The 15547-nt window shown below is 36.2% G+C and overlaps 1 protein-coding gene across 1 annotated transcript; it reads right to left on the bottom strand.

Annotated features, from left to right (window-relative positions):
* Positions 1-11406: 11406 nt before the first annotated feature.
* On the bottom strand, positions 11407-12684 carry LOC137237396 (uncharacterized). Its single transcript, XM_067760971.1, has one exon. It carries the CDS (start codon positions 12682-12684, stop codon positions 11407-11409), a length of 1278 nt encoding a protein of 425 aa, XP_067617072.1.
* Positions 12685-15547: the final 2863 nt, after the last annotated feature.

Genomic DNA, 15547 nt, shown 5'->3' with positions numbered 1-15547 from the left:
TCCAGAAGGGTTGAGCACTTGGAAGATAAAAAAGAGGTTTGAGTCCATTTAGGGCCTTTACGGTACGTTTTTCTATTAACCGATTCTTTACTACGATACGGGCGGCCACCGTGGTGTGATGGTAGCGTGCTCCGCCTATCACACCGTATGCCCTGGGTTCAACTCCCGGGCAAAGCAACATCAAAATTTTAGAAATAAGATTTTTCAATTAGAAGAAAATTTTTCTAAGCGGGGTCACCCCTCGGCAGTGTCTGGCAAGCGCTCCGATTGTATTTCTGCCATGAAAAGCTCTCAGTGAAAACTCATCTGCCTTGCAGATGCCGTTCGGAGGCGGCATAAAACATGTAGGTCCCGTCCGGCCAATTTGTAGGGAAAAATCAAGAGGAGCACGACGCAAATTGGAAGAGAAGCTCGGCCTTAGATCTCTTCGGAGGTTATCGCGCCTTACATTTATTTATATTTACTACGATTCCGTGGACTAATGACTGTTCGTATGCTGAATCTTGCTTTGTAGCTCAACAATCTTGCGACTGAAAGAAGACAAGTTCGAAATGATCAGCGAGCGAGTCTTCCTCCAATTGACCCTCTGAAAGCAGCGGGAGCTTGCCTTTTCCTATCTAAGCAAGTACATTGGCTTGCTTCCGGTCACAGACAGACTTATATTCGGTTAGGTTGAACTGGTCGATCCGTGAGAACCTCATATAGGTTGAGTGAGTCTATTGTATTACCAAAAGTTTGCTACATCTGCTATTTCTGACAAGGCAAATTTAAGATCATTCAATGCCAGAAGGCAGTGCTCAGCCATAATACCCACCATGGGCAAACAGTTCTCTGTTTTCAATGATAGCTCTGTTAGTCTTAGGTTGCAAGGCCTGCACATGATCGTCAACTCTTTGCGGTTGGTTCCAAGCCTTTCATGACTGGTCGATCTCGGCTTCCCTTAACCTTGCGTGGGCTAATGAATGTTCGTATGCTGAAACTTGCTTTGTAGCTCAACAACAATTTTGCACAACCTAATGTACGCATGGATGTTTGTGTACAAGTTTTTAAGTCACACACACATAGATTGAAAAAAAGGGAGGGTCCCAACAATCAACCTAGAAACAACCGCAACTATTTGTACAAAAACAATGGATCCTCCAATGCTATTATTATGATCATCATTATGACGCTTCAACTGAAAAGCCAAATGAATATTAATACAACGTAGTTGGAAGCTCTGAAGCATATCTTTACCTGCATAACAAAGTAACGGAATTGAAAACTAAAAGGCAGGAAAATATGAAAAGCAATGGAAAATATAATAGAAAAATGTATGCTTGTATAAAGTTTTCCCTCCGTCATAGACTTGTATGAAGGCGAAATATTTTCACATACCAGCTACTGAATATATAAATAAGTTCAGGGCCGTATTACTAAAGTTGAAACCAGAGGTGTGGATCGAATGAATACACAATGTAGATAAAATAAGTAAAGTGCTGGTAATGAAATCATCTAATAAATACATCGCAATGGCAACAATAGGTATAAAACAAAACACTAGAAACTACGAATGGTTTGATGATGAAAGCAGGGAAGCAAAGCCAGGCGAAAAAAAAATGATGCCGTGTAAAGCTTAATAACCACATCAAAAGAAAAGGGAAAACCCCATATAAAAGCGCTTAAGGAATGCTCAAGGAAAATTTTCAAGTAGTACCCACCTTTTGAGAAAACTCATACGCTCTTTGCTACCTTTTTCTAAAGATTTTTTAGCAAACATGTGCAGGGGAGCCTTGCCCCCAAATTTCAACTATCGCAAAAGCTAAAACTGTATCGTCAAAAATTTCTAAAACTGTATCAAGTGCGCAGAAAAGCATGCAACACTAAGTACCATAGTACACAAGGAATAACAGCCTAACTGCCATATTTTTACATAGGACTTAGGCGGTTATTCCCTATGACCACATGATAATAATTGTTGCATGCTTTTCTGCGCACCTGAAACTGTCTTAGAGATATTTGGAGATGAAGTTTTAGCGTTAACGATGGTTGGAATTTGGGGGCGGATGACGCGAAAATGTACTACTCTGAAAATAACAGGGATGCACCTTAACGTTAAGCTAATCGTTTATCAAAAAATTTCCACCGTTTCCGTTGAAACACTTCGAAATATTATCGATAAAGAAATTATCAAGATAAATTGTATCTCGTTTTTAACCGAAACGAAAAGCTTTCGTTAACGTTAAAAAAGTTAACGAAAACGTGATACTTTATGTTTGAATTGTGCTGGCAATGCTATAGCCATGGTGAAGCCGTAAGGTGGCAACAACGAGCGCACATACACACACAAACTCTATGTAATTTGTTTGTGTAATTCGTTGGTGGTAATGTCAAAAATACTCTGAGAAATGTTCGTACTGTCAAAATTCATGAGAAAAGTTGCAATCAGCTTGGTTAATACTTTCACCTTTAATGACTCCGCCATCAATCAGCTTTGCCGGCATAGTTTGAAATTAATAATCAACATAAACGATTTGATTTCGTTTTGATATGGCAGAAAACGAAACGAAATCATTTCGTTAATTTGACGATCTTAACGTTAATAAACGAAACGAAATGACTTCGTTTCGTTTATTAACGTTGATTATCGTAACGAAATGATATCGTTTCGTTGGTTAAGCATGCCTGGAAAATAATGAGCGGAGTTTATACCCAAGCTAAGCAAATGTAATACTGTTTTCACACAGACGGCTTATTGAATAATAAAGGCAGTTTTCTACATTAAGACGTTTATTGAGCTCAATCTTCCCTACAAAATTCGAATCTATAATTATTTCATTAGTAGCTAATCGAATGCCTAAAGCTGGAGTCATTGGTGCCGTATGTCGTATCGCCGTATCCGTATCCCTAACGTAATCAGTTGTTTATCGTTACGATGGTAAACCAAAACCCAATTGGTTGGCTACGATACGGTTACGACCTTAGCGGCACCAATAATCGATTGCATTGATTCTCATAAGGTTGGTCGAATCAGCTGTTAAAAGGTTACCGATACGGTTACCGATAAAGCACCAATGTCTCCAGCTTTATGAAGTCAAAAGCACAATGCAACTCTGTTGGCCGCGTTCCGCTTTTTAGTTTTTGTGTGCTCAGTGCTTAAAAATGTCATTTGTCAAAGTAAATGTCATTGTCTGCATGGCGGAACGATACAAGGTGGTCGCATCGAACAGCTGATTATAACCTTTTTTATTTGATTTGATACTTCAACTACCGGCGCGGTACGATTTTGACATTTGTATATCGAATTTACAAGTACATGGAATTTTTTTGTTTGTAGTTATGTCACCATGCTGCCACCTTGTATCGTTCCGCCATGATTGTCGGTCATATAGCATTGTCATTTTATTCGCTTGACATTTCATCCTTCATACTAATCGAGCAGTTACTTCTGTGCGAAAGCAAAAAGTTTACGATTTCATTAGAAGGTGAAATGAGATCATTAAGTTTCTGTGTGAAAACAGTATAAGGGTGCACAGAAAAAGAAAAGGAGTGGCAGAGAATCAGAGCGATTTCATGAATCAAAGGTCGGTGAAAACTCTGTAATCTGCCAAATGTTTGAAAAGTTTTATGAATATAAAATTAACCTACATGCCCTCTTTATTGATTTTCTAAAAGCACCAAAAAAGCTAGCTTCGCTAGGAAGCATCACCCTAGAAGAAATCCATTCGAAAGCGCTTACACAAGGCTAAGCGTCTGATCTATCAATGAAACAAAAAACCTAGTAATACTAAACACATTGAGAACAGCACCGAACCACATTATCGGTGATTATAAATTTGAAAGCGTAGATCAACACAAATACCTGGGACTAGATACTGGCAGAATAGATGATACAACGATCGGTATCTATGACCGTACGCAAACCGCAAACAGAGCACATTTTGTCTATACATATAAAATTCTTGAAAAGGCAGCCCTTGAGTAGAAAAACCAAAATTAAGCATTGATTCGCCTATTAGCAACGTATCGCTGCGAAACGTGGACATTGAGACAGACACCACTAATCAATTGAACATTCTAGAGAGAAAAATGTTGAGAAGATATGTATATTAGTGAGCTAGACGGATACCTACGAAACAAAATATTATTGAGGTTCGTAAAATCGCAGCGTATTCCATGGCAGGGACATGTTTGCGGGGTGATGGATAAAAGAGCGCCACGCAAATTATTAGACGCGCGCATGCTAGGCGAAAGGCAAGGAGGGCGTCCGCGAAAGTGATGCTTAGACGATTTGGGGGAAGATCTTAGAAGCATGAAAGCGATCAACTTTCGCAGTATGTCTATGGATCAGGATACGTTGAATACTATTGTAGAGGAAACCAAGGCTCACAGGGAGCTTTAGTGCAATGAATTATGATAAAGGTGGTCGTTAGCGGTAATTGGATATTGACAAAATATCTGTACCCTGTTTGAGTGTTTAGTTGGTTAAAATTCCCTTTGGTTAATAATGTTTTGAATGTGTCTCACATGGCCTGGGTTATTATTAGACAACCTTTTGTCATACTCGCCGAGCTCAATGCACCAATGAACAAGACCATTGATGACGATATTTACTCCTTCCCAAAATGTGTTAGATAGTACATTATTCGCAATATAAAGCATGCCTATGTATTCCAAGGTCATTGGTACGTCAACGAGTTATGAATTGGCAGGAGATGCACGGTCCCAGGAACTATGCTCATTGCCGATAGAGATAAAAGATAGGATGTATGAGTAATATGCTCAAATAAAAAAAAATAATGACTATAAAAATGACACTAAAATTGTAATCCATCTATATCTATATACATATATCTATCTATATATGAGCCGTTTATTTTGAAAGTGGCATAAGTCATTTCCAACTCGTGGTCTTAAATGCATTGTTATTTTTGAACGAGTGCATATATAGATGGTTCAACAATTATAAAATAATAATAAGAATTGCATCTTTTGGATATTGGACTCTAACAAACTGGAGGCGAGGAGAGATACAAACAAATTATCACTGAACCTAAACGACATGAAATGACTTATGCCACATTCAAAATAAACGGCTCATATCTATCTATAAATCGTATACAGCTCATCACTTTACACAAAATGCTCGGATTTTAAAACGGTTTTTTGCATTTGAAAGCTTAACTGCGTGAGATGGATATTTTAAATATAATTTGAAGGTATATGTTAAAGGGGCGTGGCAAATTGCACAAATGTTGTAAAAAATCATAATTTTTTTGTTTACACAGCTGTAAATTCAAAACGAATGAATCGATTGGAATATTTCTCCTGTGATTTCTTTGATTCCTTTCTAATATGAACCAAATTGTTTAAACAAAAGTAACGTTTTTACCAAAAAATGCAGTGCGTGTGTTTGTTCGCTGTGAACTGTGCGAAGAAACTTGCATTGAGTGGAACATTATGCATCACATACATACGTACATACATAGCATTCGCTGGTGTTATTTGACTTCGGGAGTACATTTATAGCTATGTATGGATGTATATGTGTATTTTCATTTCATATTAGCTTGAATGTATGTAAATATTTATGCGTGTTGCCAAGTTCATGCCACATTATGGTTAAGACTTCATACATCTTTTGAAATATATTCTTTCATTACAAATTTTAAAAATTTTGTTAAAATTTTTAAACAAAAGCTCTGTTTTTCGGTATGTTTGTATTGATATGCTAATGTTTGTGAGATTTAATCTATCTCTATACATAGTATAAAGAAGGATGAAAATTTGTGTGCAGCTTGGGGACTCCGAAACCACTCCCCCATTTTATTAAAATTTGCAGGGTCGCTTCATGGCAAACCGAAGAGTGTTCCTGTGAAGTTGCTTTCCGGAAAGTGGACCAGTGAAATTTGGTATATGTGACCCGGCCTATGAAAAGGTGGCTTATGATTAAAAAAAAGGACTATGACTAAGAAACTGAAGAAATGCATTGTTTATGTTATTGTTGTTGTAGCGATAAGGGTGCTCCCCGAAGGCTTTGGGGAGTGTTATCGATGTGACGGTCCCTTGCCGGATACAGATCAGGTACGATCCGGTACCACAGCACCACCAAAGTGCTAGCCCGACCATCTCGGGAACGATTTATGTGGCCACATTTAACCTTCAGGCCATTACCTCCCTCCCCACCCCAAGTTCCAAGAGGAGCTTGGGGTCGCCAGAGCCTCGTCTGCTAGTGAAACAGGATTTGCCGCGGATAGGTGAGGTTGACAATTGGGTTTGGAGAAGCTAACCCGCTGGGGGATGCATTGTTTATCTTTAACAGCTGTTTCTCGCAATTTCTTGTTTTGAGTCATAAGCCACCGGGTCACATACATATATGTAGCCCTTTTTCTAGATTAGTATTTATGACACTGTTTTCCGGGAAATGGAGCAGGGACCGACTGCGACTGGGGGAGATACTGGAGATTTCACTCGGACTGGGACTAGGACTGGGACTGGGAATTTTTGGCTGGGACTGAAACTGGAACTGGGAATAAGGGATTGAGAAGAATAAGAACTAGAGATAAGATAAAATAGAGACGGAGAAAGAGCGGTAAATAAGTGACGGAAAAGACGTAGCGGCAGAAAGATACGCATCGAAAGAGAGAGGCAGATGGAGGAATGGATAAAAGAACAGGAAAAAGGGGGATGGAGAGTAATAAACTCTTCTTAAAACGTCTGCAGATAGACCAAAGTTAGGGCAGAACAACGTCTGCCGGATCTGATAGATTAAATACACATATAAAGACGCCATTTTTGTGACCCCATATTTAGGTGATGCTTTTAACAATATTGAATATAGTTCTTTCAGTGATGCGGAAGCCTTAAGTAATTGCCCATGCCGCGGTATGTATAGTCCGACTCTGCATAGGCTCGAAATATATATAAGCTTAGGGTATATTGGAATGAATGAATTAAACCAAATTGTACATGAGTAGAGGAAGAATACAAAACGGGGATATGTAAAAAGCATAAACACATTTTTTCGCATTAAAAACAAAAACACTTTTTTGTGGGTGCATAAATCAGAAAAACTCAATCATTCTAAAGTAATTTTTCACATGCAATTATATTTGTTGGGGTTGGTCTGTCACCCTGTTTATTTTACCTGTTTGTCTGTGGTTGAACTGAATAATTTAACTGATTTAGTTTAAGGGATTGTGTGTGGGAAGTAATATATGAAAGCAATTATTGTGACCTCCGAACAGAAACTGCAATTTTATAAAAATTAAAAACTACTTTATAACATTTTTTGGTTAACTAACTTGTGCTGATTCGCTGCTGAACTCAACATATGCGGATGAATAAGGACGAGCACTTATTTGCAAAGGGGTTTGGACTATGGGATGCATATGGAAGAGTTTAGAATACAATACCTGATGTTACTGCAGCAATCTTCCGGCACTGCCATTATACAATGAAATTCTTTGAAACTCCGCATTCAAAATTCCTACAAAGGTGAGGTTGAGTTAAAGTGGCCATTCCGTGAGGGTCTCACATAGACTGAATGATTCCATAGTGCTACCAGAAGTTTGTTTAACCCTATCAAAGACGAGAACCTATGTTATAAAATAACTCCGTCCTCTTGGCAAATATTAGAAGCTTTCTAGCACTTAAGCCACTTGCTGCTTCTAGATCCGACCGAAGTATCACTCCTAATAGTTGGAGTGTTAGCCTGACATGCACAGAACGGAAAATTCCGGCATATTTGAAGGATATTAAACCTGAGGGCTGTCGCAGTAGAATTTACACCAGGATACGCACGCCTCCCGTTGCATAATAATTCACCTACATGAGCAAAACAATCAGTTCATGCGAAGAGGACAAAGTGCCTCTCTCTGTATACAACAAGTATAGTGCAACAAGATGCAAAGAGACACATACAGACACATTCTGTGGGAATGCATGAATCATTTACTTTGGAAGCAGTAAAGCTTCAGGATCGGACCACTATAGCATATATCCCCCATACAACCGATTTTTCGAAAAAGATCGGTTTTTGTCATTTATTCCTCATATAAGGCGCACATTGTTGTCTGAAAATTGTTTCAAGTTGGGTCATATATATAATGTACATATGTATATCCCATACAACTGATTGTTCAGATAGGAGGTTTAAGGTAATTGTTTGCTAATTTTAATAGCTAGAAGCTTTAAATTTCACAAGATGCTTAAACTGATGTGGTACGTTATGGTCTGAAAAAATCGTCAATATCGGTCATATATATATTATATATTCCATACAACCGATTGTTCAGATAAAAGATTTAACGTAATTTCTTCAACATTTTAACAACTAGAAGCTTGAAATTTCATAGGTGTTTACATATAAAGCATAACATTTTTTCTAGAAATAATATATGTATATTAGGGTGGGTCGATTTGTATGGATGAAAGTTAACCGATATCGTGCCATCGATTTTTCGATAGGATTTGGGCTCAGGAAAAAAATGTCCACTACACATACCCAAAAAAATAATTTTCGAGCCTGCGAAATTTTATTTTTTTGACTTTTTTTAAGGTTTTTTTCATGACTTACTAAAAAATTTTTCATATCGTAACGAAGTTACTGCAAATCCTCTTATTTGCAATCTTCTGCTAACTTCGAATCACTAAACTGTTGAATAAATAACTCCAGTATTGAATAATGGAAAAATGGCCTTTATTAAAGTACTTCACAATAACACTTATACTTTGCAACTAGCTTGCTTAATAACCAAAGTGACTGATAGCTTAAATGAAATTGATCTATTGCCCGACAGATAGCGTGCTTAACTGAAAACTGCTCATAGCGCCTCTACCGCTGATGCTTTTATACTCTGTGATTTCCTCGTGGCATCTTCTAGGTGCTTCCAGAATTTACTTAGTTAGTTATAAATTTCTCAGCTACAACTACAGATGTATAATTTGTATAGCTTCTCTCATACCCCATGCGCTTGTATGTGTGAGCGACACTACCCCAATCACAATTGCATACCTTTAGGACAGGCATCGGCATTTAGTTCAGGCATCGGCATTTTGGTAATGCAGATGTGTAAGTGAGAGCGCGATAGTCGCGCACAGCACTTGATGCATCGGTTTGGTTAGTTCATTCGCTTATTAGCAAGCAACAATACAAGATCGTTTGTTATTATATTTTTAATGCGCAAAATGGGAACCAAAAGGTTTATACAATTAAATACATTGTATTTGCGCAAAAGGGTTGGTCAACATTAAATATTTTTCGCTTGTGCGCATTGAAAAATTAACAAACGATCTTTGCTTGTTGCTTGCTAATAACATTCGTCAACATTGCGAGCGAAGCACACAATGAGTGTTGCTGCGCCAAATCATAGATGAATGGATTTGCAACTCTTTGTTTCGAGAGAGCGCTGTCAAAATGCACATTTTTTATAACATTGGTGATTGGTGCCACATCCAAGGAAAGTAAAATTGGGGATTTTTTGATAAATTTTGGGGATTTTGTAGTTCCTTATAGAATTCAACGGGTATCGTAATAATGAAATTTTGTATGCCTTAGTTTTGAATAATGTAAGTAGAAAAGTAAATAAATAGATAAATATAAGAAAAATATAAAGATTTATTAGAATTATAGTAACAAACCAAACAGAAAATTTAATATATCAAAAAAGATAATGCCAATATATTTAAAATGATGTTTTGAAAGCAAAAATCATTCAAATCAACACAAAAAAATTAAATAAAGCTTTACTTTGCACTTTCCACAGCACCCCGGAGGTATGCATATGGCGCGTTACAGAAGTTAGTTTTGGGTGCTCGGTTCCCCAGTAGGCCTATATCACCCATATACGTAAATTTGTACAAAAATCATAAAAAAGCGAACATAAAATTATACAAAATAATGCAAATAAAAATAAAATCAAGTTATAAAATAAAAACAATTCAATGAATTATAATAAATAAAATAAAATTTAAATAAACAACATAAAATATCACAGAATTCATTCACATGAAATAGCTTAAAAGTATAAGTTTTATTTACATATTTACAAAGATTTTTGCCAAATCTGACCCGAGTGCTTAAACAAAAACTGTAAACTACTGAAAGCTAAAAGGATAATAGTTGTCGGAAATTTTAAATCGAATCTTGGAAAAACAATTTTGATACTATTTGCCGAAAAAAAATCTACAAGTGCGAAACACACAATATTTTGTTTTTAAAATCTGGGTTGCTTAGATCTCTATTAAAAAATTTGAGATGGAAGAAAATTCTAATCCGAACAAATAAACCTAGAACTATGTCGCTTTTACAATTTACACAGCAGAGATAGGGTCGAACATGTTTCATTTTATCAAATAAAAGTTGGCCTACACCAATTCTGTGGCAAACCGAATCAAATTCCCTAAGAAACATACTTTCTAGCTCTTTAATGTAGTCCATGAATTCTTGCGGTGGCTTAACTAAATTACATCTATCGATTTGCCTTTGCTGAATGAAAAATAAATCATATGAAGCGTCATTTTCATCTAAAAACTGTAAGGGTTGGGAGCACGTATGCGTTTTGAAAATTTTCAAATAGAGATGCCGCAGAAGTAGGCAAGGGCATTTGATTTAAGGAACTCTACTTCCAAATCTTCTATATCAGAGTGCTCTTGAACTCTTAGACTGTGAAATGCATGCTCTGGTCGGGGAAGACCTTGAAACTCCTGCCATGACAAATCCTGAACTATATTGTCATTGCACACACTTTGCATTATATTATTGAGCTGTTCAGGAGAAAAAGTTTCATGTTGAGAAACGGGCTCACAGTAACCACGAATGACTACATTTGTGTATCGCAAACCCCAAGACTTTTTAAATAAATTGCAAAACATATAAGGTGTTATCCGAACACTTCTGCCACCTCCTCTTCTTATTTGCCCAAAATAATTTTCCAAGCTGTCTTGACAAAGACGTCTAGTCTGCAGATAAGTGAAACCTGATTGTGATAAAAATCGCCACAGTCGGAGCATGCTACTAATATTTATTATCCAACCCTTGATATACCTAAACTTATTGGTTATGTCCGTCCCATTTTCATCTAAAACTTTAATGGTTTTTAAGAGACCTACAGCTTCACGCAAAAATTCAATTTGTTCGGGGCTGGCCGAGAAAACTTTTTTCCAAGGCAAAATAGCATCACAATTTCTACTGTTGAAAATATCAAATAATTTATTTATAAATAAAAGATATTCCGCGGTGTTGAAATAGCTTGTAGAGGGGGAAGCCAAACTACCGGAGCTATACATGGAAAACATGCCAGAAGCAACTGTGTCGCTGAAAACCTGGCCAGCTAGCTTAACGCTCATCTTCTGAAAATTGTTGGGATTAATGTGTGCATCCGTCAGTTTTGGGGCACAACGAATAGGGTTCTGGGAGTCTTTACCTTAAAAGTGAACAATATCGGACCAATTTATAGGGCGAGACTTAAAACTTATCCGATTTTTGGAATTTTGTAGACAATTCCGCGTATTTTTTAATAAGTGGGGACAGTCGTTGAAGAAATGTATATCCTTGCCATTTACTTGAAAATAGGGACGTTCTTCAGATACACCTAAGGCATTAGCTAAATGTTTAAAATTTGATCCCTGATCACTAACAAAATGGCAAGGTATTAAACCGATATTTTGCAGTTGGGTAATGTCCTCAAAAATGTATTTCTTGACAACATCCCCGTCGCAAGAGTTATGAACAATAAAATAGGCTAAAGGATGAGACCAAGGCTCTCCGCCAATACCTTGGACCATAAGAGCAAATGCGCTATTACCTATTCGACTGGTGCGATTCTCATCGCCATAGTCCTCTAAACCTACAATTTTATCAAATTTGGGAAGATATTGCATGTGGCTCTTTAGTGCCATTTCATCGCACAAAATTGACACGAACTTTTGGTTCTGAGTAAAGCCACGGGCTCTTAATTCTAAACATTTAAGGGTACTATTACTACAGCCTGGATCCCGTGGCCATTCCGAAACGAACTCTTCTAAAGTTCTTTCTGTTGGAAACCTGAGGAGAGGCTTAAGGTGTCTATAAGCTAATGGGGAAATAAAGAATACACCTAAAGCCAATGTTTTGAAATAACTGTCGTATCTACGACCTTTTGGGTTGCGACTGTCATTTTTAAAGGAATTTTGTACCACTGAACTTATAGCCGGAGGAAGATTGCTACACAAGTTACGGACGGAATCGAAACCCTCCTCCAAATCCGATAACTCTTTTTTCAAATTGTTTACTTTGGTGGCCATCTCTGCTAATTGGTACTTTAAATATATGATATTCCTATCCTTTTCTTCAAGGGCGGTCTTCAATTTTAAATTCTGTTCCTCGAGTCTCTTTTCTCTGTCTGCTCCAGAGGTTAAGCTTAAATTTGTTTGACTTCCCCTCTGTACAACCATTGGCTCTATTGCTAAATAATCATTATCAAGTTGTATTTCGGTTTCCAATAAATCTATTTCCTCCTGGCTTTCTTCTGCCACGGCAGCAAGTAAATATAAGTTGCTTGCTTCATTAAATAATTGTGAACTATCGAAAATTGGATCAAACTCCTCAGTTCCTAACTCCACGATAGAATTAGGATCTATATTTTCAGACAAAGCACTGGGATCAGGCACATTTGTTGGCAGATTTTGGTCCGGAACAGCTTCTGGAAATAGTTTTCGGTCCATTTTCATTTTTTTGGAGAAGTGCCGATTACATGCAAAGAGATTCTTTGTTTTGGTATGTCCCACACCCAAGCGATTCATCCAAAGCATACATCTACAGGGATTATTAAAGCGAAAAACGAAACCGTAAAAAATTTCCTGTACTAAATATAAGGGCAATAATCTCTCTTTTGTTTTTTTAATCTCACTCTATGGTTTTTAGAGAGAGAATACCCTAATAATATTGTTAGCAAACCTAACGGCACTATTATTTTTTTTTTTAATAAATTTTATTGTCGCACTGTTAAAAGGAATTACTTATTTTTATTATGCCGAATCTTATTTTTCGATTTGCTACTGCACTGACTTAAAACCAATGGCATGAAATAGACATGCAGTAACACTGAATACTACTTATTTAACCTTATCTTCATGCAAAATACAATATGAAACCTCTCAAGTACTGGGTTTCAAAACACCAAATTTAGATTCATCTTTTTGAAATTTCTAATATTTCCTACACTCAATTGAGAAAAAGATGAGGACTAAAAATACAAAATTTCTACTTAGTAGGTACGAGATATTTCATAAAAATACTTAGGAACCGAATATCTTCATATAATATACATTAATTGCAATTTTAGTATATTCAATTGACTAATATACTCGACGCAAAGAAATAAACGCACATATTATTTAAAATACTAATTTGAAATTAGTTTCTATACAAGATGCAATAAAAATGTACTCGGTACTCTGGCTACTTTAGATCTAGCAACACCATGCATGCAATAAAGTAATATTAAATGTTATTATTATTAAAACTGCTTTAACTGATTATTTTTGCCGGAAATTCACAACTTCTGCTTTTAAAATTTATTTTTACTTCAACTTACCTCTCTTGATCCTTCTCCCAATTGGGAAACTTAAAGAAATGCTGCCCCTCCCCACATCCTATGACGCATTTTCGTTTGTTCGGCATTTTCCTATTTACCACAGAAACACAACACTTTCATGTAATATCAGTACACTACACTTTATTTAACGCAAAATTACTATAATTACCTGATATAATTCGGTATTTAATTAATTATATTGCAAAAACTTCGAAGGATCATCAATTAAATCAATATCACAAAATCCAAAATTTTTGACAATTATTTTGGCGCGTTTTTTGCTCTGGTTCCCGCTTTTTTGCATTTCAGCTGCTCAGAGGGATTTATCTGTGATTGTTGCCAGCAACAACTAGAAGATAAATCCCTCGTGAGAGCGAAAATATGAGAGCGTAAACAAAAGATTCGTATCAATCTAATCTATGGCCAAATGCTCAGTGACTACCATAGTGTACAAGTACAAGTGTGTTGACTTCTTTCTGACAGGCACTCGCTTAAGTGGACATAACGGGAAAATCTGGGTTGCCATTGTTGTTTCGGTTGAAAAAGGTCAATTAGGGTTCTGTGCAGAGACGTAAAAGATTGAAGCAGGGTTTATGTAGTCACAAAAGTGTTGCTCCAGTTCCACAGCATTTTAGTTTTATATCATGGCGAAAAGTGTTCAGTTCAGAGTTATTGATTTTCATTAAAAGTTTAATTTGTTACGGAGGGTTACTCCTTTAATTGTAAAAAGCAGAGAAAACGTAGAGTTTTTCAAATTATTGTGAAAAACTTTTTAAATTGAATTTTTGTACCCAAGTTCACTATGAAAACTTAAAAATGTACACTTATTGAAAACTCATTTGTACACACAATTTACACTTTGAATTTAATTGTGTTTTATGCACAAAATTTTGAAACTAAAAACAAAATTTTCATTTGTCAGAAAAAATAAAGAAAAAACTGCCTAATGTCAAAAAACCCTATCGAAATACAAACTGGCTTGTTTGTTTTTAATGAACTACGTTGAATTTTCTTGTATTTCGTTAGTTTTTTCAAATATAGTTCACATACTTTCACCAGTATTGAAACCTTATTGGCTCCCTCGACAAAAAATATAAGAGAAAATACATAGAAAATAAAGTAGCGTCATATAGGAGTTTGATTTGTTTGCAATTACAGCACCATTATATTTGCAGGAGGCTTTCACTAGTGTTGGGAACTATCGAATGAATTCAACTATCGATAGTTAGTTACTGAATGATTTTAACTATCGAACGAATTTTTTCATTCATTCATTCATTCATTTAATTTGTTCTTTAGCTTGCCAGAAGCCAAAAGAACAATTTCTGGATTGTTTTAGTTACCCCTCGGGGTAGCTAAAGAACAAACCTATATAAGACAAAAAACGTCGTGTTCCAATGAAACGAGATCCAGATTCGGCTAGAGATTTAACATGCAAATGCGACAACAATGTGAACCATATGGATCAATTTGTTGTTGCATTTGTATGTTAAATTTCTATCCGTATCTGGATCACGCTACATTGGAACGTAACAAAAACGTTAAATATGACTAAAATGGTGTAAATTGTGCTTCAAGTAAATAATTAAAATATTCAATTTAAATGCCTTTGTTACATGTTATGCAAAGCGCATGAATGATATGCAAATGACCTTGGTTCGCAACCCACAGAGTTTTTTGGTCTCCCCAAACCTGTGGGGAGATTTTATGCCTCTACAACAACAACAACAACAACAGGAAATAAGGTTACTTAAAATGGATTTTTATCTGTATTATTCAAATCTGTTTCAGAGGCATTATTGATTGCCTTAACTTATACATAAGCTACTGTTTTTTTTTTTTTTTTTGCAAAATTCAGGTCACGTTTAATTAATATAAAAATTGCACATTAAATTTCACTTATAAAAGAAACATAAAACAAATATTTCAAACACTTAAATACTAAAAGTCGCTATGGTTGTTCTAGCCAAAATCGGATAGTGCATGAGGGT

This window comes from Eurosta solidaginis, chromosome 1, assembly GCF_040869045.1.
Source record: "Eurosta solidaginis isolate ZX-2024a chromosome 1, ASM4086904v1, whole genome shotgun sequence".
NCBI lineage: Eukaryota > Metazoa > Arthropoda > Insecta > Diptera > Tephritidae > Eurosta > Eurosta solidaginis.
The sequence above is the reverse complement of the archived record's forward strand: the minus strand, read 5'-3'. Positions and strand labels throughout refer to the sequence as shown.